The 21,581-nt window shown below is 39.7% G+C and overlaps 2 protein-coding genes across 7 annotated transcripts; one reads left to right on the top strand and one right to left on the bottom strand.

Annotated features, from left to right (window-relative positions):
- Positions 1 to 400: 400 nt before the first annotated feature.
- Positions 401 to 9,141, bottom strand: trpc6b (transient receptor potential cation channel, subfamily C, member 6b). 5 transcript variants are annotated; one of them, XM_063907971.1, is made up of 14 exons: positions 8,945 to 9,111; positions 8,430 to 8,490; positions 7,768 to 8,301; positions 6,728 to 7,496; positions 6,412 to 6,597; positions 6,018 to 6,182; positions 5,111 to 5,327; positions 4,417 to 4,644; positions 2,969 to 3,233; positions 2,613 to 2,808; positions 2,162 to 2,368; positions 1,448 to 1,504; positions 1,267 to 1,342; positions 401 to 1,193 (listed from the first exon to the last, which is right to left on the bottom strand). In XM_063907971.1, the coding sequence occupies exons 4-14, from the start codon at positions 7,472 to 7,474 to the stop codon at positions 1,027 to 1,029; spliced, it is 2,511 nt and encodes an 836-aa protein (XP_063764041.1). In that variant the 5' UTR covers positions 7,475 to 7,496; positions 7,768 to 8,301; positions 8,430 to 8,490; positions 8,945 to 9,111; the 3' UTR covers positions 401 to 1,026. The 5 variants fall into 5 exon arrangements, with proteins under 5 accessions (XP_063764041.1, XP_063764039.1, XP_063764043.1 ...); XM_063907969.1 differs by lacking the exon at positions 7,768 to 8,301 and having other exon boundaries at positions 8,945 to 9,141; XM_063907973.1 differs by lacking the exon at positions 7,768 to 8,301 and having other exon boundaries at positions 5,111 to 5,233; positions 6,023 to 6,182; positions 8,945 to 9,141.
- Positions 9,142 to 10,102: 961 nt separating this feature from the next.
- On the top strand, positions 10,103 to 20,291 carry cep126 (centrosomal protein 126). 2 transcript variants are annotated; one of them, XM_063906377.1, is made up of 11 exons: positions 10,103 to 10,406; positions 10,946 to 11,065; positions 12,688 to 12,833; positions 12,928 to 13,039; positions 13,223 to 13,394; positions 14,152 to 16,051; positions 17,954 to 18,063; positions 18,417 to 18,486; positions 18,790 to 18,988; positions 19,081 to 19,145; positions 19,223 to 20,291. In XM_063906377.1, the coding sequence occupies exons 1-10, from the start codon at positions 10,372 to 10,374 to the stop codon at positions 19,103 to 19,105; spliced, it is 2,889 nt and encodes a 962-aa protein (XP_063762447.1). In that variant the 5' UTR covers positions 10,103 to 10,371; the 3' UTR covers positions 19,106 to 19,145; positions 19,223 to 20,291. The 2 variants fall into 2 exon arrangements, with proteins under 2 accessions (XP_063762447.1, XP_063762446.1); XM_063906376.1 differs by having other exon boundaries at positions 18,790 to 18,993.
- Positions 20,292 to 21,581: the final 1,290 nt, after the last annotated feature.

The raw sequence follows: 21,581 nt of genomic DNA, 5'->3' as shown, positions 1-21,581 counted from the left end.
TTCAGACAAGGCTCACATCTGTAGATGTTAAGCTTATCATGACAACCACCATCCATCAATCTTATTCAACCTTATCTTGAAACTTTTTAAAAAACAAATTTCAACTTTATCACACGGAGTAAACACATTTTCTTAAGCTCTTACAAATGAAACTGTTATTATTTTGTCAGTTTTGCTGTAATGGCTGCCATGTCCGCCACTGAGTTTTTTCTTGGTAGGCCATAAATGTTTTACAGTAGCTTAAATCTGGAGGTAGATTTTGCTCACCCGACTGATGGAGGTGAGCTCTTTGTGTACCTGACACAGGTCAGCCTGTTCTCCACAATATGTCATCTGCTGCAACACTTTCATTAACCCATCAACTCTCCGTACCCAATTAGCTGAAGATAATCAACATATATGCAAATTCAATTATTTAATAGTATGCTTAAGTGATCAACATTTCATGAACACTACATTAAAACATCTTAAAGTTCATTTCCAGAGAATAAACATCAGCATCCTGCTTATTGATTTAAAGATTACATTACAGGGATAAAAAACCAAAACGGTAATTCTCAGAGGAAAGAGCAGTATTATTATCAATAATAATAATCAAGCTTTCACATATGACTTATAACCCTGCCACAAACATACGCTTCTTTTTTTGTTGCAGCTTGGCTACAGCTGGTAACAGGCAGCACCATCATATGTTAGCAGTCAGTATTGCATAATAGTGTAAAATAGCCTGTGCAAGAAGAAACAAGTTACATTAGTGCCACAGTGTGATTAACTGTACGGATAAAAGGACAGGGACGAAGAAGATTTGGCGAGTTTCCTCCCAAAAGGCTCAATTTACACAAAAGGGGAAATTAAATAGATTTCTTCATACTTTAAGTACAGAATATCCTTTTCTGTCTGTTGTTTACGTCCAAAAATCTGTCTAAGAGCCCTTTGACCTCTTTGACCCAGAGTGAATGCCTAATTTAGAAGACTTAACATTGACATTGAGAAGACTTCAGCCAGTAAACACAGTCTTTACATATTTCAATAAAGTAAAGACATCTCATTCTTCTGCTCTTCTTTCTGCTGAACAGGCATGACTTCTCCCAGTTGCCTGATAAGCTTTGTCACTGTCTCCATGTCTTGGTTTGCCCTTTCCAGCAGCTCATAGCGGAGACTGGAGATATCCTGTTTGATTTCTTTCAGCTCACCTGTGGGACATGTTTTGTAATTTGGTAATAGGTAAAGGAAAGAAATGTATTAAAAAAAGCCTGTAGAACTCACCTTCGTTAACTTCGTCATTTTCTCTATCTCGCTGTGCTTTAACTATGTATCTTTTGACGAGGCGATTCATTATACTCTGCAATTAAGAATTGAGTTTAATGAGCAATGATTGTTTCTTAAAAATAAAATAAGAACAGCTGACAACTTGTTTCAGTGAGCATATTTGAAAAAAGTGCTTTACTTGGTGACGGGTTGGACAAAGCGATGCAGCCACACTCAGATCTGACTGTTGCCTCAACTAAGATTAAAAACAAAAAAGAAGCACTGTCAATACTTGGAACTTGCCTTTAAGAGAAGTTTTTAAACAAGCAATTTATAAATGTGACACAAGAGGGCTCTGCAGAGCTGTTTTAAAGAATATAGGTCAACTTTTAAGGGACACTCATATGCTCATTTCTGGTTTCATTGTTTGTATATTGTGCCTTTACTGTGACATGTCTGCATGCGGTAATGTTCAAAAAGCTCTTTATGTTTCTCATACTTCCTGTGCTGCAGCACCTCTTTTCACCCTCTGTCTGAAACCAGAGCCCAGTCTGCTCTGATTACCAAGCCGGTGGCTCGGTTGTGATTGGTCAACCATTTAGAGATGTCCCGCCCCTTAGCCTATCACATAATATGTTGGAAAGCTAGCCAATAGACGTGTTAGGTTGTGATGTCACTATGTCGTGGAAGTAAACAAAGGAGTCCAATGGAGGCGGGGGGGGGAGTGTATGTCTGGAGGGAAACTTTCAGGGATTTCAGCCTTTGCAGACCATTTACATACACCAACACCTATATAAAAGACTACAGGAAAGCCCACATTAAAATGTCTCTAGCCATTCATTTAAATTCAATAAAATGTATTTGGACATTGTCTTGCATGATGTATTATTAATACCAGCACCTGTTGCCTTACCTTATTAAGCTCCATCTCATCATTTGAATTTCCTTTTATTTTGCCTTTAGGTATATCCCAAAGAAATTCCCTTATCCCTAGCAAGAGGGAAATTACAGACTTGGGGCTTGGCACGAGGTTGAAGGGCACAGACAGTGTGCCGCCGTGCTCAAAGTACGAGAACCACAGCTTAGCTCTGGCAAACTTCCACTCAACATCAGAATCATCCTGCACCAACAGAGAAGAAGAGGTTGGAGCCAGTTTAAATGTTTAATTTCTTCTGGTTAATGGAAGCCATGGTAACCATTATTTATACAAAAAAACACAAACTCTGACACAAATTAGTACATTTTTAAATGTATTGACATGTCTGACAAAAATAAATGAGCCCAAAAACAATTGTCTTACAACAGCAATGCTCAATATCACCACTGATAGTGTACTAGATATTTTATAGATGGTTAGGACTTACCTCAATTTCTTGGAAGGAGCTGTTGAACATGGCAATGAGCATATTCAGCAGGACAATCACCATGATGATGTTGTAAACCCCGTACAGAACATAGCCAATATTCTCAATGAACTTATGGTCGATGTTGATGACCACTGATTTCACTTCTGACAAGCCAAAGATAGCCCAAAACAGCGTTTTGAAACTCTCTTCAAGCCTGGAAGAGAAGACAAACGGGAAGTTTGGTATAACGGGATGTTTTTCAATCATATCAATTCAACAAAGATTTAATGCCGGCACAAATGGTGTGAAATATCAGCAAGTTCAAGGCTTTTTTTTTCAGGAAATGTGGGTTATTATCTATCACTGATACTCACGTTGTGAAGGCATCATTGTGTTTGGCTCCGAGGTAGTACGAGTACAGATTGAACATTCCCACCATGAAAGCCACAAAAACCGTTATGAAAATCACCATGAACTTAAAAATGTCTTTAACTGTTCTTCCTAGAGAGATCTGTAAAGGCCCAAAGCTCTCATTGGCAGGCAGGATGTACGCAATGCGAGAGAAACTCAGCACAACTGCAATTGCATAGAGGCCTTCAGAGATGAGCTGTGGGTCCGAGGGCATCCAGTTGATTCGAGCTGAAAATAAACACATTTGAGCTAAACATTGACAATTTTTTGGCCATAAACTTTCACTTAATTTAGATTGCTGTTACTGTGTATATCTCATTTTTGGGTTAACGTTTAGCCTAGGTATGTTGATACTGAAAACATGCAGTCAAAATTAATGTCATGATGCTTAACACATCTAATTATTTTCCCTGTCCTGTTTCAAAATTGGTCGAGAAAACAAAAACTTTAGATATCCACCTATCAGACACTTTAGTTAAATACATATATATATATATACATATTTAATATGAACAAATGCAACCTAAAATGTAAGTGTGAATCAGTAAATTCTCTTTAATTAAATATTTCCTGTAGTGCTATTTATAAATCTAGATTGTGTTGGTGCTGGAGAAATTGGCCGTAGAGAAGTCTGCCTTCTCTCCTATAATTGTACTAGATGGTACTTGGCTTGTGATGTTTAAAGCAACAGAAAAATTCATTTGAAACTAAATTTGAAAACTCAACAGCAATGTTTCTTTTAAGAAATAATTACCTCAAGATATAATCCCCAGACGTTTTTGGGAACAGTTTCAAGTAGGAACTATTCACTAACAACTGCATCATTGTGCAAGGGGAAATGTGTGTCTACTCATGGACAATAGGCTTTTGCTCACTCGTTGGCGGGTGTAGGTAAGTAGAAAGAAAACAGCTCCCACGTGAAACTGCTCACAACAAATTCTGTGAATTATATAGTAACCTGGTCATGATTTCTGGAAAGAGACATTACGTGTTGAAGCAATACAAGTGCTATCCAATGCCTTTACTGTATATTAGACGTCCAACATCTTTACAGCTTTCTGCAAAACTTTACAACTCACAATAAAAAAAATCTTAAGTTATTAAACAGGGAAAAATATGTTTTTAACAAACTGTCCTTTGATTCATCCAATACACTTTATGTCAAATTCAGTAAATATCTCCTCATAGCCCATGCTGTGTGTGTGCTGAAAATGTAACTTGCACATGTTAACATTCTAAAGGATCATTGACGGAGGGGTGCATTTTTTCGGGGTGTTGAATTCAAATATACCAACTTTCTGCAGAACCCTATTCCTAACCCTAACCCTCCAATTTATAGGTTTGTTGGACATGTATATGAAAACCATTTGTTGTCTACTTATTTTACAGAAATGATTTGCTTCACACTTACCCAGCTGGAAATACTGTATCTCAAATGGCAAGGTCATGTTGGACAGGTCAGTGTAGTGCTTGTCAACATAACACTGGGCAGAATATGCATGCCAGAACGCCATAAGTCTGGCAATGAAAGAGGTCATAAAAATGGCCAAGATACTAAAGTCAAGAAGGTTCCAGGGCTCTGAGATGTATTCCCTGATGTCCTGCGACCAAATGCCTTTACATTCTTCCCAGATCTTTCCTGTAAGAGAAAGGGGAAAAAATGAAAACGCACTGTTTCTCTCTCAAATGAAAAACATTATATGATTTGATCATAAATAAATGATATAATGAATTGACAGATAAACCACTAAGGATTTAGTGATGCTGTATGCTGTTATAAGGTGTGTGATAAGGCTCCAAAGTCTTGTCTGCAGAGACAAGTGAAAGAGTCACCTTGCCTTGTGCCTTTGGAAAGTCGTTACCAGAATAATTCATGTAGACCATCTGGTTAAAATACATAATGATCTATATCAGCATTTTAGATGTTTGGGGATTTATAACCCTTTAATGAAATGAAGCATCAATGACCTGCATGCACCACAGAGTGGTGTAATTGTAGGTTGTGTAAGAACAATGAAAGATGAATAAATACACAATCAAAAATATATCCTAATGTAACTGAAAACAATTTGGCCTCTGATTTTATGATTTTAAACATGAATGACCTATGACCCAGGATATGATGAGAATCTCCATCCAGGTGAAGGGGGTGGTCTTCATACGAAACAGTTGAGAGGGGTGATCGTGGGTGGTCATGTTAGGCAGAAGCGCTGTTCCCCCAAAGCGGTCTGCTGCGTTCAGGATCAGTAGGCAAAGAAATATCATAAAGGAAGCTGCATGGGCCACAAACTTCAGGAAAGGTCCACGCATGAGTTTCCCTAACTGACACAAGTCAGGGAATGGAAAACAGCAAAAAAGGTTGGTATTATTTTGGGATGTCTCAATTGAATTTCAAGTGTACATCCTCTAGCAGAATATAAACCCAATCAGGATAAATAAAGAACAAAACACCACACTGTCTGTAAAGCAAAAGCCAGCATGTATGTTGAAACACAAACTAACCACCAGCAACTGAACCAGTTATCAGTTAAAATTAAACTAATTAAAATATGTTAAAGAGACCCTTTTCAAATGTTATCAGTTGTTTTCAATAACACTCTAATATTTCAAAAGGGGGAAACTGCACCCACGAGTAGGCTAGAGGGTGTATGTCCAAAATCTTTGGTCGTATTTTTGTTGAGTTTCACTTTTAGTTGCATTAGGTTGAATTGAGTATAATGGCATTCTGAACCTACTCATAGGTCTAGCGGGCCGTTCTAACCGATGAATAGGATGCTGATAACCACTGATAACGGCCATTTATTGGCTGATATCATTCAAAGCGCAGTGTTTAAACTGCAATAATAATGCCACTCTCAAAACATATAATGTGTCTGTGGCTAATACGTTAGCAACATTGGCCTATTGTAACAGAAAACAGACATTGAGCAATATTACAGTTATGTAAAACAATGATTGCAGAATGAGAACTTTTAAAATTGAGACAAAATGTGACTTTTTTTAAAAACTAACCTTACTTGATGGTGCTATCCAGTACAAAAAAGACAGGATTGGCAATCCAAATGCTACACCAAGAACAAGTAGGATTTTAACTGCAGTGGTCTGCTGACGTAGTCCGGACAAGTTCTCGTACCAGATAGAAAGGAGTTGCTGTTGGCAGTTTGGATGCGCCACAAACTGCCCCGTTGGTGGTATGTGTGTTTGTGTGTGAGAGAGAGAGAGAGAGAGCGAGAGAGAGAGAGAGCGAGAGAGAGAGAGAGAGAGAGAGAGAGAGAGATGGAGGGGGAGGGGGGAGGGGGAGGGGGAGAGTAAAAGGGAAGGATTATTTGGGGACACTTGAGTCCAAAAAACTGAACAAGATTCAATTAAAAACATGTGCATCAGTTGCAATCCTGAACATTCTTACCTTTTTAACTTCATATTTTATTGCAAGTTTTAACCTGATAAGGTTTTGTCGGCCCAAGGTCTCTGGGCTTTGACTGGATTCGGTGTCCCCGTTTAAGATGGCCTTTACTTCCTCTGTGTTACGACACAAATCCAGCAGTCCCACCACAAAGTCTTTACACTGCATGGATAGCTTCTTGTAATCATTCTATAACGGACGGAGGAAACATTTATAGCATAAAATCCAACTGTAAAACTTAAAATCCCATCCTCACTGCAGCATGAAATATTTTAACCAACATGCAGCTATTCTCCCTGTGACTTTATAAATTATTTACCTTGAACTCTTTCTCAATATTGGATAGAACTTCAAGCTCATTGCTCATCTCCAATGCCGCCATCACCGGGTCTTCATTGGAAAGGGACAGATAAGCAGGACTGGCCAGACATTTATATGCATTGATGCGGGATTGTGAATGTCTGAATGGGTCGTGTCTCTGATGCTCGCTGCAGGTACTGCACTGGCAGAAGTAGTCATGTGGCCGTTCTACATGGGCCCCCTTCATAAGAAGTATATGCACAATTTCATACTCGTGGCACTGGGAAGCCAGTATGATGGGGGTGATGTCGTGAGAGAAACGTGTGCCATCCTCGTCATAGGCGAAGAAGTCATCATGTGTGTCCACCTGGCTGGGACTGTTAGTCAGCCTCTGCCCATCTGCGAAGGCCTCATGGCTCAGTAAAGCCTCCACTATACGGATGTAGCCTTTACTGATGGCTAACAGCAGAGCATCTCCAATTCTAGCCAGGTCTTTCCTCCTCAGCAAGAGCTTAGTTACTTCAAAATGCTCATTGGCAACTGCCAGCTGCAATGCATTTTGGCCCATGTAGTTAACACAGTTGATGTTGAGGTCCTGCTGCTCCTCTAACATCCGCCTTACTTCAGGAATGTTTCCATATTCTGCAGCATCTAAGAAAAGCTCCTCTGCCATGGAAAGGCAGAAGGAGGATTCAGCACGATACAGGTAACCAGCCCCCCGTAAAACCTGCCTCCGGGGTTTGGGCACGACATGCCGCATCATCATGGCTCCCTGATCATTGCTCCTCCTAAACACAGGTAAACAAACTCAGAAATGTGTACATTCATTAATGTTTGCCTAAAATACTCAAATAGCCCCCCTTAATAAAAACCACATACATTTTTGATATGTAAGATTTTTTATTTTTTATTTTAAGCAAGCACATCATTTAATGACTCTGTTGTTTTTTGTAAATACACTTAAGGTCCATCTATATTACCAAAAAGGTCCTTGGGAATGAGACAGCACTGAACTAAATGGATGCATGGACAGCAGGTCTCTGCTGAGCTATAACTCACACTACACGTGTGACACCACCCACAGATCCATCATCTGCTCTCCTTCATCTCATGGCCTCGCACTGCCCCTTTACTCACCCTCTGCCGGAGAATTTATCAAATCAATTTTGCATTTCTGGAATATTATACAATAATATCACCAAGCGTTTGATCGTCAGTGATACACTTTTATTCATACATTCAATGTATGATGTTTACTTCATTCATTGCAATATAACCACACCACATTATTAAAGTGACCATCACTTACACTAATTGTATTCTGTGTCTTTGTCAAATGAGTAAATGTACTTTACATTCAGTAAATGCATTTGAATAATGTGATTATCTCCAAAGCTAATTGGTTTGGCATAGATGATGATAGATGAAGACAACTTCCCTTCATTCAATTATAATTACTGCTAAAAAGATCTTACATAAGTCAGCAATTTGATAAGTGCATGCCATTTATACAGAATAGGTTGTTATACAGACAAATTACTTATCTTTTGCAACTCTATCAGCTGAGGCGGAATAAAATAAAGTGGTGTCAAGCTGTTCAGCCAGAGAAGGTGCAGAAATCAAAATGAACATTGATTGACATGATATTTCAAAAGAACACATTTGCTTCAGTTTTTTTTATCTTTTAAAATGGTATAAATAGCTGTTAAATGTGCATTTACCTGCCTGAGTTTCTGAGAATGCCTTGCTTATTTTTGCTGCTGCTCTTTCTCATCATGACAACTGGGTGATAAGGGAGAAGGAAAACCATTGAGTATAAACAACATGGAAGAAGTACACTTTAGTGATAGAATTTAAAATATATGAGATTATTCTGCATCGCTTGCTGAGATTTGTGTTTTGCATATGAAAGCAACACTAAACATTTGTAGAAACTGAAAAAAAAAATATGTCCTGTCATGTCTACTCCCTCATGCAGTGAAGACAGAGGACATCACTGACAAGGACATGCACATTAGGAGATTTAAAGAATGAGACACTGCAGGATGAGATCACTCAGTAGGCTCACACTGTTTGTCCTTATAGGAATATCATGGGCCTGAAGCTTTACCTTAGAAGCCTAAACAAACACCGACAAGTCTCAATTGATTTTTGGAGAGAAAAAAAAGAGCACGAAATGTAAGTGTGCATGTTATATGCGTCACACACAAAACTCTAAACAGGATGATTTACTCACCTCACAGGAGATGTATGCGCCAAATGCATTCAGTTTCAATTCATCAAGACGTTACGACCCGAAGCTACGACCAAAAGCGCCCATCTGCTCTTGTATCCCCGGCTCATGTCTGCCTCTTGACCACCTGTCCGACTGTCTGACTGCGTCCCACCTTGGGTCTTTCCGACTGACTGACTGCGTCCCACCTTGGGTCTTTCTGCTGACGGTGCTGCCTCTGCACGCCCAGTGGGCGGTTTTCTAGCTTCACTGTTTGTTCTTTCTAATACAGGATATTAGCAAACGTGGGACATGTGCTGAAGATTATATAAACTGTTTAATTTCCTTAATTTCCCCTAAATGTTTCTGGTAAGCCCCCTAAACCAAGATATTAAAGCACTTTGTCAAACTAATAGAGGATTTTGGCACAGCAGAAATCCACTGACCTAATGGGCAGTCAGGAATTGACACTGAGGATAGTTGTCAGTGTACCGGCTGCAGGCGAGATCTCTCATAATACTCTATGGTGTTGGTCCCTCTGACATTGGATTATTTTATAGCAGAGGCCCATGTCTATAGGTCAGCATAAACAATCTGGAAAAAAGCTTTCCTAAATCCTCTAATTCGTTGTGCTATAAAATGTAAAAACAACACATCCTTATAGGCATTTTCCTCAAGCAGATAGTGCTATGCAAAACAAATATACATCGGTGAAATTTCCTAAATAAGCATGTAGCTAGAAAATAGGAAAAATGGCTGTAAAACGTTCAGATTTGATTTCATTATAGTCCTATATTTACGCTTTATATGTTTATTTTCACTGTCTTACACCTTATTAGATTTTAATATCGATCTAGCCTAAATAGAAGAGGACAGAGACCAATTAACATTTATCACATTGGTTAAACACAAAAAAAGCTGAAACTGAAAACAATGATGGGATGTTCCAATAATGTAGCCTACTTTAGCTCTAAAAAAAACACTCTTTAATCATTTGTTTGTATTCGTCTATTATTTAGCTCTGTTCTCGTTATTGCTGTTGTAGGTACGTGCTGTACGATACTTCCAGGTGTACCTGAATGCAACCAGAAGCCCTCTGCTGGCCATGGCGGGTAAATATACTCCACTCTCGTCGTTGTCAAGGAACTGCGTCCTCGGTTGCTATCATGGAGGGACTGTACACACAGACAGACGCTAGAAAAGTGACAGCTAAGCCAAATTCATTCTGAGTTTTCATAATCGATCATTCACGAAAAGTTAGTGCGATGTGGGGTCGAACATATCCTTTGCATATTTGTCTTCGCCCTGAAAATGGTTGAAGGAGTTTGAACCGTACCGCTGAAGTTAGCTAAACAAGACCCAACAAGCCAAGTTAGCAGCTAGCAGCTTTGCAGGGAGCTAACCTGCATGTCTGCCAGGCGTCAGTCAACAAGCAGCAGCAGCCTCGGAGGATGCAAGTTGTTCAGGGTAACTTCTTCTACCACTCGTATCCTTTAAACATTGCGTTATTTACCATGTAGAGTTATTACAGAGATGTGTTTTACTTGTCTAACTTGGTTACACCTGTGTAAATGTGAAGAAGCTAAGCAAAAATAGCAATAGCCTCACTTGAACACGTTTTAAAGTGTAAGTCCTGCATTCAAAATGTCACTTTACTTAGTGTTAACAAGTATAACATGAATATGGAGAACCAAAAGTAAACAACATGCAGAATAGTTCATGTAAGAGTAATGTAGGTCCATATAGAATTATACAATGATGAATGAATGTGTGACTTCTATGTTGCAGCAGAAAAAAGATTAGGCTTTATTTTGTACTATATAGGTTGGGTATAATACATCACCATTTATTTGATATGTAATGTTGTATTAAAAATGTAAACCAACTAAATAAATGTAGTGGATTAAAAAGTTTAATATTGTATTAAACTGTCAGCTAGGCTAATTCTCTCAAGCAGAAGGTTACATTCAGGTAACACATACACTCTGATATTTTAAGCATCCCTCCTTAGCTTCTCACTTCCAGAAATTCGAGGTTGGGAACTGATGGAGGCCTCGCAGATGAGAGACGACTTTTGGTTGAGGAGCAAAAGTTATGCAGAACCAGATCTCGCAAGTTCTCCACAGAAACCAACCGACGAAGAAGGTAAGTGTTATGTATAATAACTATGCATTTTTGTTTTTATTTGATGTCCTCTCAGGTGAAACTTGTGTATGCATTCTGCTGCCCAGACACTTCTTCTTTTTTTTCTGGAGTGGCCTGGTCTGCACCCCCTGGACAGCTTATGGTTCGGTCCTGAGCTTAGCACCTTTGCAGGATGGATGTTGTTGACAGGCAGTCTAGACCTGGAAATAGATCTGTGGGCACGGCGGGTAACTGTGGGTGACTGCAGTGTCCCCCCTGTGACAGCTAAAGCTGCTAAGCTGAGCCTCTTGTGAGGCTAAAATCCCTTAAAGATATTAATAACTTTCTAAATTTGTGTTTCCATAGCAGAGGCTAAAAGTGAGTGTTGCTGTTTTTAAACTAGGAGCTGGAAATAGTGGGTTAATGCAAGGAGAGATGTAGGTGGAGGTCGGATTAATTGTGTAATGTTCAGGTGATCATAATTACTTAACATACAGTGCAGTCAAAGAGCTTAACACAGACACAACAAAATGACCTACATATTATATATGTGTTTAATTTCAAGAAGGGACGTGTGAATCTGTCTGGACAAACTATCCCTTTAAAAAAAAAAATGAACTTGTTTATGGTTTAACTTTAAAAAAAACTATTCAAGTATGCTCGGATCAACTACAGACTTTTGGATAAATATAGTATTAAATATGATATATTGTCATTAAACAACTATAGCATGCTGATGCTGGGGACCAAAATAATACCATATTGCTTCGATACAATCTCTGGCCTTGTGGATTTTTGTTCATCAGTTCACCTTGTTGCCTTTCCCTGTCCATTAGTCTAATTGTTCTTTTGCACGGTTATGGTTTCAGACTCACTCTTCACCTCTCAGCACTCATATGTTAGGTGTAATTCATTTTTCCAAAATAGACATACACACTAGACAAAGTTAAGGATGAATACAACAGATAGTAACATTTGTTTATTTATTAAAATGTTCTATAGTATAAAATCATTACCATTCATTATTTTGGCAACAATAATCTATATATAGTTAACATGTGATATTCTGACGGCTCCATTTTAAAGCCAATATTTGCTGGCCCGCTTTCATCCCAGTGTTAATAGAAAGTAATACCGTAGAGTTTTTCATATTTAAATTATGAAGACTAATGTAACACATCTTTACGGCACACAATTATGCCTTATTAGTATCAGATGGAATTCCATATTGTTCGTAATGTAGAACTTTAAATTTTAAAGTACTGATAAGATGTGTTAAACAAAGGTATTAGATAATAAATAAAGCATAATGAAGAAGAGTATGTTTGCTTTTATAGAACATTTAATATGTCAACTGAAAGCTTTTTTTTTTAGGCTCTCTTAAAATGTACACTTTGACCTCCAAACAATTTTACCTAGTGAAAGAAAAACAAAATACTGACTCAGTCGACCCTGTTGATGTTTTTGATTGTCTTGCTCTGTAAACCCAGTAGTGAGTGATAGCTTTAATTTATTAATGACTCTGTCGAAAACATATCTCCATGAACGGACTCAGGTTTCTGTGTCCAAAACTTTGGCCAGTTCTCATTTAATAACTTTAAAATGTGCCTCGGCTTCATGCTCCGCCCTTTGACATGGCTCAGGGCTCTGGAGGAGAGGCGGAAGCAGCGGGACGCGCAGGAGCAACGGCTGATAGAGAACATCCTGAGGCAACGCAGACAGCGAGTGCAGGACGCAACTGAGCGCTTTCAACGAGCCCATTTACCTCCCTCACAGAGACGCAGACCATGTTAGTGATGTGTCTTCCAAAAATATCTTAGAATAGAGGGATCCCAGCCTTAATGCGTGTTTGTTTTTATGTTTCCCTTTTTGTGATGCTCAAGCTTTCAGAAGAAATGTCCCACATATTGAAGATGCACTCAATGAAATCCAAGGGGCGTTGAGTTCATACACCCGGCAGTCCTCTTTCCTGTCCAGCAACTCTAACATTAGCAGGTAAAACACTTAGATTAATAATTATATCAATCTCATTTCATGCTAAAAAGCCCAGACACTGCTGCTGGATTTAAACCTCATACTGTGAAACTCTGGCAAACTTTTACTTGTAATGTACTTGTGTTGTAGTTTGTTTTTATGGCTGCAACATTATGTATTAATGTTGTTGCGTTTCTCTTAAAGAAGCTGCTCTCCCTCCCCTAAGCCCCCCGCAGTGTTTAAATCCTCCCACCGCCAAGGCCTCTCTGCTGTGGAGGCCTACACCAAACTGCTTCAGGAGCAGAGCATGACTTGCTTCAAAAACAGCCCACAGACTGAGAAGTCGCCGGAGAAGCAGCAAGATCACAGTCCTCAGGTATGTTAGAAACACATACATCCTGGCCAGCATTTTCCCAAAGAAGTCAGCCTTGGTTATAAGATAATCCAATTGTTATTACCAACATTTTTTTGTTTGTTATTTTTGTTGTAAGATGCTGATTTGTCTGTAACACAATCCATTAGTATTGTATCTCAAGGGGCTGAACATTCCGAAGTAGTTCTCTGTGACATAAACCTTTCTATAACCACACTGCAGTGTATGCTTGTTTATTATTGACAATAGTATTTGATTGACTAACATGGGCTACCTTTTCTATCTCACAATAAGACCCCTAGGGGGCAGTAGTCTCCCTTTTCTGCACCATGACCACCACAGCTGGCTTCAGCACCCTCTGTTGAAATGTTAAAGTAGTTTTTTTTATTTGTCTAATGTGTATAAACAGTAACCACAGCCCAACAAATTCACTTTCAATCGCTTTTCGCTTTTGATGTGGCACAGTTTAGGTGTAAGTGAACAATCCGTTTATTTGCACAGACATTGGAGGAATATAAAAGACAAAAATAGGATTTACTAAAGTGTTTATCCTCTTTGTAAAACAACACCTGAAAGAAAGTAAACCTGCCAAATCTGTGAGATTATTAAAAATGAGATCATTGGATACAAAGGTGTGTCTTAGCCTTGTCAATGCTACTTAAATTTACATTAACTCTAACGTTGAAACACAAACAGCTTTCACTAGATTGTGAAATGTAAATCATTTCATGTTTACCTCTCTTTTGCTTCTATATTCCAGGACAGCCAGCTCTCTGATAGCTGTAATTCTGAAAGCATTTCCAGTAAGGACAGTTTGGAGAATGAAGACCCCAACCACAGCACAAAGTATCCGCCATTCTTCCTTGAATCAGAGAAGCCCCATCCAGACCAAAACAAACCAAAGCATCTGTTACCAAATTCTGACCTTGCTTCATTCTCAGCAACAATGCATCTTATTGATATTCCAAAAAAAATCCATCAACCTAAGAAAAAACAAGATGCTGACTCCGGAGCGCCGGATAATAAGATGCACTTTTCTAGATCTTCTTGGGGGTTCACATCTGATGAACGAACATCGAAAACAGAGCCTGCTCTGCACAACTGTAACTTATTAACTCTTTGTGAAATGATTAGTGCCGACCCAGAGCGCTTTAACTCCTCTGTAAACGGTCCCAGTGACATCATCCTCTCAAAGAGAGATGCTCCCAGCAACACGCCACTTGATCCTTCCTGTCCTAAACAAGAGGCTTTGTTGGATCTCAGGCAGAAGGAAGTCCATGATGACAGACACTTCAAGCCTCCATCAGCTACAGAAATGATCGTGCCCGCCAAAAGTGGTAATAGCAAAGACTCTTTGTCCGGGGCTCTCCCGAAGCCCAATATTTACTTGAACGATAGCACAACACAAGATGCCTCGCAAGAAGAGACTCTTCAGCAAACAGGAAAAGAAAGCCAAAATCTGTCTTCCCAGAAAGAGTGTAGTGCTTCCATAAACAACCTCAATAAGGTTTTAAACCAAGAGCCCAAGACTCAGAAGCTCATGAAAGCAGCATCTCAGCAATGCTTGTCCAACATTAAGTCAGAGACTAAATGCCTTAAATGCCCTGAAGTGGAAGTAAAGAAATGTCCTGTTTCAGTGAGGACGTCTCGGTCAGTTTGTGAGGTCAGATTCATTAAAGGAATCCTTAAGAAGCAGTCTAAGTACATGTCGGGAGATGCAGCGTGTGGCTCCGGACATTTGATGTTTACAAAACAAGTAGCTCTGGCGATCAGAGATAGTGTAGAATTGAGCCGGTCAAAAACTAAACATGACGAGGGCAACAACGGCGTGAAAAAGAAGCTCCGTTGGTTTGATGAGGTCAATGTGGAAACAGAGGACAAAGAGCAGCACATAATGAAACAGATGAAAGGCAAATCAAATCTCCGTCCGTCAAACAACAACTCCGAGGACCACCGGCCAAGCCTCACCGCGGTCTCAGGGGCTTCCAGACCTGGACCCGGGATGACCCCTGCAGCCTCCACTGGTTATCACTTTACAAAACAAGCGTGGGCAGATGTTGGGGTTCAAGTCAGCTTGTCCCAGGACCGAGCGGAGGAGGTCAAGGCGCCGCGGAGCAGCACTAGGACCGATGGCCCCAGGGTCCCTCGGAGAGAGCGCTCCTCCAGAGCCGGAGCGGGTCCTGTTTCCTCACGGGCCAGAAAGGGCACCGTCATACGACCTCAATCTGCCACCGAGGTGAGTCAGATTGCCAAAACCCAAGGGAAGATCATGATGCCCCGCCCACCTCCGAGGATGGAGTCAGTGGAGGAGAAGTCGCCGTGCATCGCTAAGACTCCTTATGGCACGGATCATGCTGGTGTCAACTGTAAACAAGCTGTGGAGCAGGCCCTGCACCAGGACTACCCGGAAGGCTTTTCCCCCCCTTACACACATGGTGTTATTAGAGCAGAAAGCTCTGTTGCGTACACACCCTCGTTAACCTACCCCGTCTCAAAGGGCAACACGAAGGGCCCGATGAACTCCCACGAGGCGCAGGGCTGCAGCAGGAGGAGAGGGATGGTGTACAATGAGAAAGGCCTGTGTTTAGATTGCACTCCCACAGATGAGGAGATCTCTCAGCTCTGGCACGGTGTCCGCAGCGCCTTAGCCACCAAGGAAGGTAATGTGTATTTTGGCTGGCAGCCCCGCGAGCAGCTCAGGCTCGGTGTGTGTGTCTACAGAGATGTGTCGTTTATTAACATGCAGGCTCCCTCAACTTTAACACAGAACAAAAAACCCCAGTGATTAATTGAATCTGTCTGCTTATAAGATAAGATAAAAAGTACTTTATTGATCGCAAATTTAGGATAGTTTAGCGTTGCATCAGCATAAAAAGACGAGGCATTGTACATTTACACAAAATATAAAGCAGGATATTATACAGCTCCGGAAAAAATTAGAAGACCTCTCCACATGTTTCTTAAATCTTTATCTCTACATGTATGTCAGCCAGTCCAGTGTCTGTTGAATTCCAACACAGAGAAATACTGTCAGTAGTTTATAGAATACCATTTTTTTTTTAAATGCTGAAGTTGTCTCAATTACTTCCGCGGCTGTATATACATTAAGTGTGTAAGGAATAGAATATAAATGTAAAATGTACAGTTTGAAACCAACCTCCTCATGAATGCAGAGGATTGATTTCAATGTGTTTAAGATTCCCAAGAGATCCTCTTTCACTAGAATTTCTCATCGATGCATCATCGGCCATGCCTGCTTTACCACTCCCAATGTGCTACAATTTATGAAAATGATCCTTTTAGTAACAGACATACTGTTTTATTTGCGTCTTCTCATGTTTTGCTATTAATGTTGGTAAAGTCCTGCTTACTTTTCCTGAGAAAAGGAAGCCACTAATACCGGAAAAGTGAAATTAGTCAACCCTAAAAGCTTCTTGCCTCACAATGGCCTCTTGTCTGCCTCCAGTCAGTGCCAATCTGACCCGTCACTATCAGAGCCGCGGGGCTTCTTTCTTACCTTGTCTACTCCCGGAATCAAATATTGGATTCAAGACAGATTTTCCCAGTCAACGATTTTAGAGATGTACTTATTTTCTAACATGCTAACCTTATTTGAGCCTTTAGATATACAGCTCCGGAACAAATGAAGAGACCACTCCAAATGTTTCTTAAATCTGTATCTCTACATGTATGGCAGCCAGTCCAGTGTCTGTTCAATTCCAATACAGAGAGAAATTGTCAATGGTTTAGAGAATACAATAAAATAAAATAAAAATCATTTAACTCAAAGACATATCTATAAATAATAAAACCAGAGAAACTGATAATGCTGAAGTGGTCTCTTAATTTTTTCCGTGGCACAGTTAAACAGTGCGGTTGAACAGACCCAGATTGAGCCGCAGAATATAAACAAAAACTTTATAAGATAGGATAGGATAGGATAGGACTTTATTTATCCCGAAGGAGATTGTTGTGCCAGTGTTACAAACATACAATAAACACAGCAGCATAATAATAAAAGTAACTCTTATAATAATACTTCTGAACACTAACAGTGCAGTTAAAAGAGCCGATTAAGCAAATACTAGACACATAGATGCTCAAATAATGAATGTAAAAAACTGTACATAGACGAGCAGTACTGTAATAGTGCAAAAGAAAGGTGTCATTTGCAAGTTAATATTGCACCTTGTTATTAATATTGCACAAGTGGAAAATTACTTCTGTGCAATATACCAATCAGACTTATGATCGTAAAATAGCATAACTTGCATTTCCTGGTTTTAACGGCTGCATTACAGTTAAGTGGTGTATTTTCACCATCCAAGACTTCATCCAAAACATTATTGTGTAAATATTTAGTGAAACCACCGATTGCCAATCCCATAAACTGTTGTTGCATAGATATTAGGGTTCGGCTCATCTTATTTACTGTAGGCTAAAGATGAAAACTATATCCTCTTTAGAGTACCCCCCAGCCTGGGCTCACAACATACTAATCAACATCATTTATGTTGACGTATTTATGTTTTCTGATATTAAGCAAATACGTCTACTTTCAGAAAAGAACATGCTCCGAAAACAGGCGGCAGACAGCGGGCGAGCTGTGAGGAAGCCCTGCGTGGAGCCAAGCCGAGCGCCTCCTGGCTCAGGGAACAGAAGGCTTCCTCAGGTACATGCATGCAGCTGCCCTGTTGGGAGGAAGGGAGAGAATAATTGCTAAAGATCAGTAAAAGGGTGTGTTTGAACTTGTTAAATCACTCCTGCAGTCCCTTTCATGTTGTCCGTTGCTGTTGGTAAAAGCGCCACGATTTATGCTCCTCCAGACGAGTCTTTCTGGATAGACTTGAGTCGTCAGCATTTTGCAAATAATAAGCGTTGATGCATAATGTTTTTGTTTACAACTTGCTCTACCTGTTTTTGATTTTTTTCATATCACCTTAAAGGCTTACTGTGTAATATACGCTATATAAATATAGTGAAGATTAATCTGAGGTTTATATGTGTTTGTTTTTTTTGTTGCAGCCAATGAAGGGGACCACAGAGCCTGTTGGACCGTTTTCCTTTACTAATAACCTGGCCTTTGCAGATGAAGGTACTTTGTTGATGAGAGTTCAATCTCACTTTATAATTTCTATAATCAGCAGTGTTACAAAAATCTGTGTTAATATGAATTTCTCCTGCATGTATAACCAAAAAGAACCCAAAGTTTCCAAATGTGCCAAATAGTTAAGTGAAGTTAAAAATCTGGGCCCATTTTCAATCATTTTTTGGGTACAAAAGGAACACCAGAGATCTAGAAAGACAACACTAGAGCTGCACTTTTCCCATAAATGCATAAAAAAAAGGAAATAGGTGTGATTTCGTGCCTGCAGTGTGACTTCGACTCTTCTCTCAGGTTTGTTGAGTGCAGCCCAGTTACACCTGGCACATGCTGGACAACTTCTGGCAGAAACAGATCTTGTGGCTGCCATGGAAACAACCCAAACACAGAGGCCTGGCACAGTGCAGCCTCGCAGCCGACAGCAGGGACTGAACAACATTTCTCTGGAGGAGCAAAAAATCCTCCTCTCTCTGGACAGACTCAACCACCAGCTGTACTGTGAGCACTTCAAAAGGGCTGTTTGTGTTATAGCAGATGCAGTATTGTGCATCTGCTATAACAGCCTCTGTCTGTTTCTGTGTGTAGGTGTGCGGGAGCAAATTGGGGGTAATGCTTGCACGCATGGCCTCGTACTTCTTGATGCTCCCTCTGTGAGTTTGAACTACTTAACAACTAAAACTACTTTGTCCAACATGTTTTTTTGCTAACCTTTTTCCACTGTTTTCAGACGAGGGAAGGGAGAGTCACGACCCATCACAAGAATCGCTCATCCTCAGCAAACAACCGCTCTCCAAACCAGAAGAAACTCTGACTGACAGCATGTGTGATACACAGTGGTCTTCCCTCCCTACAGTGCATTATACACTGTCATTCTGCATAACCAGACTCGTTATTGCTCTGTTCAATAAGTTAAGTCTGAACTAAAAAAAAACTCAATGCATGTATGCCTGCTTGAGTGTTCAGAATTTAAGGAATGCAAAGGACTGTATCAGAGAAATAAGGCTAAACTGAACTTTTAAGTTAGAGAGATGCATTTAGACTTTTATTTTTCCATCTTCCATTGAAAAATCATTTGTATAAAGACATTGTGTTGAACAGCATACTATAAGCAAAGAATTCGAGGTGCCTTTGAAAATGATTGTAGCTTCCAATTGATTTTCCTTCACAAATCAAAAGAAATCCCTTCCTATAACTGACACATGGCTATAGTTGTCTTCCAAATAGACCTTGTACTTGATTAGATATTTAGATTATTTTCAAAGCTATTGCATTCTGTATTTATTTTATATATTCAAACTATAACTTTCTGTGAACTATTCTGTGCCTGAGAGCGAATGAAATAAAGCTTGTTGGGTGCAGTGTGTTCAGCAGTGTTAGTATTTCATCAGTGATGAACGAGGCAGTCCATAAATAGCACTGGGGACCGGAAACGGTTTATAGGGAGAAGTGTCGCAGTGCTGAAGGTGTGTTTGTCTTTCTTTGATGGCTGTAGAAAGGACGATTATATCTTGTGAAGTAGACTCAACCTACTGGATAAACAAGGTGAGCCAGAGGCCTTCTGTTCAAGCTGGCACTACCCTGAACTCTTGCTTAAGGTCTTATTTCATTAAATAGCGTCCTTGAATGAGAGAAATGCCTGCAGATCATATTTTTGTTAGATATTAGTTGCTGGCTACTGCAATCAAAAGGTTATTAATTAAATGTGTTTCCATCTCTATTGCCAACAACTAGAGGGAAAAAGCTCTAGGGATTATTGATGTGAGTTCAGTTGCCCCTCCTTCCCCGGCATGTCTGGTTTTGCCCTTCAGTCAACCTGCTGAGACTTGCTCCGAAAGGTGGAGGAAGCCCAATAGCTAATTTAAAGAGTCCCTATCCCATCAGTGATGACATTTTTGTGGTTTTAACTGCAGGTTTCTCGTGTTATAAATGCATACATTCTTGAGCGTTTCTACAAGGAGATGTAAACAGTCATGTGATTGTGCTGCCATATAGAGTCATGCATCATCTTACACAGAATACTAGGAACAGACACAAAGAGAGATATATGCTCCGCTTTGGTGAGATGCCTGCAGCAGCAGAGGGAGGCCTTTTGAGGAGCTGTGTGCAGAAAGATTCTCTAGTAAAAAAAAAGGACAAAAGAACTGGTTATTTGAGGAGGGACTCTTGTGGCATTTCTAAACCAGTGGGTATAAGGTGATGAAAACAGAGAGAGGAAAACACTGACCCTTCATCTGGACTTGTCAGTCATGATATTTAAGTAACACCAAAATGTGTATAGTAGAAGCAACCACCCCACCCCTCGTCTCTACCTTTCTTATCATCAATTTAATTTAGAAAAAAATGTTTTGCATCTGTGAGCGAGCGCAAAAAGTGACCACTCAGAAAACTGCTCCAGGTTTTCTGTAAAATCTGTTCCCATGATGTTTACAGTTATTATACCCTACAAAGGCAGGCCTAATGACATTTAAGCCATAACCACCACAACACCCAGAAACTCAACAAGCAAAAAAATAAGGGGAGACATTTCTACAGATGCAAGTTCAGGCTTGTGCTTTTGTTTGTTCTGAATCTTAATCCCATGTTTTTTACAGTCCATTTAACATGCAATGCATGAGTGTCTGACCTGGCCCAGTTTCTGTAAAACCAAATTATAATTGCATGCTTGAAAAAAGTTAAAACTGACTTCATAGTAGGTTACAGCTTTTTAAACTGGTCTATCCAATTGTACTTAGACATTCAAGCTTATATATATTACACATATGCACATGTTTGAGACCGAGATGAGAAAATAGTATTTTATACATAAAATAGAAAAATAAAATGCCATTTTACAGGAAGTATTTCCATTGTGGTGCTGACTATAGCCCTCTGTATTTGGATTCTATTTGAATAATGAATATTCAAGGAAAAGGTACACAAAGTGTGTAGCGTGTGTCTACATATGGTGTGTACAGTATGTCAGTGTGACATTGATTATTATTATCAGTTTTCCATTTATTGTTTCTTATTTCCTTTTGCTTTTTTTTTCTTTTCTTTTTTTTTTCTTTGCGTTGGCAACACAGATTCATGCCAATAAAGCAAAATGA

This window comes from Eleginops maclovinus, chromosome 18 (genome assembly GCF_036324505.1).
Source record: "Eleginops maclovinus isolate JMC-PN-2008 ecotype Puerto Natales chromosome 18, JC_Emac_rtc_rv5, whole genome shotgun sequence".
Lineage (NCBI taxonomy): Eukaryota > Metazoa > Chordata > Actinopteri > Perciformes > Eleginopidae > Eleginops > Eleginops maclovinus.
This window is presented reverse-complemented; position numbering and strand designations above follow the sequence as displayed.

Excerpts from the sequence above, each read along its gene's own strand:
- trpc6b (XM_063907969.1), bottom strand. The coding sequence starts at position 8,485 with ATGATGAGAAAGAGCAGCAGCAAAAATAAGCAAGGCATTCTCAGAAAC. Across the intron at positions 1,505-2,161 it reads ATGAGATGGAGCTTAATAAG|TTGAGGCAACAGTCAGATCT; the intron begins GTAAGGCAACAG and ends TTTTAATCTTAG. Across the intron at positions 1,343-1,447 it reads TTTGTCCAACCCGTCACCAA|AGTATAATGAATCGCCTCGT; the intron begins GTAAAGCACTTT and ends TCTTAATTGCAG.
- cep126 (XM_063906376.1), top strand. The coding sequence starts at position 10,372 with ATGCAAGTTGTTCAGGGTAACTTCTTCTACCACTC. Across the intron at positions 12,834-12,927 it reads CTCACAGAGACGCAGACCAT|CTTTCAGAAGAAATGTCCCA; the intron begins GTTAGTGATGTG and ends GTGATGCTCAAG. Across the intron at positions 18,064-18,416 it reads GGAACAGAAGGCTTCCTCAG|CCAATGAAGGGGACCACAGA; the intron begins GTACATGCATGC and ends TTTTTGTTGCAG.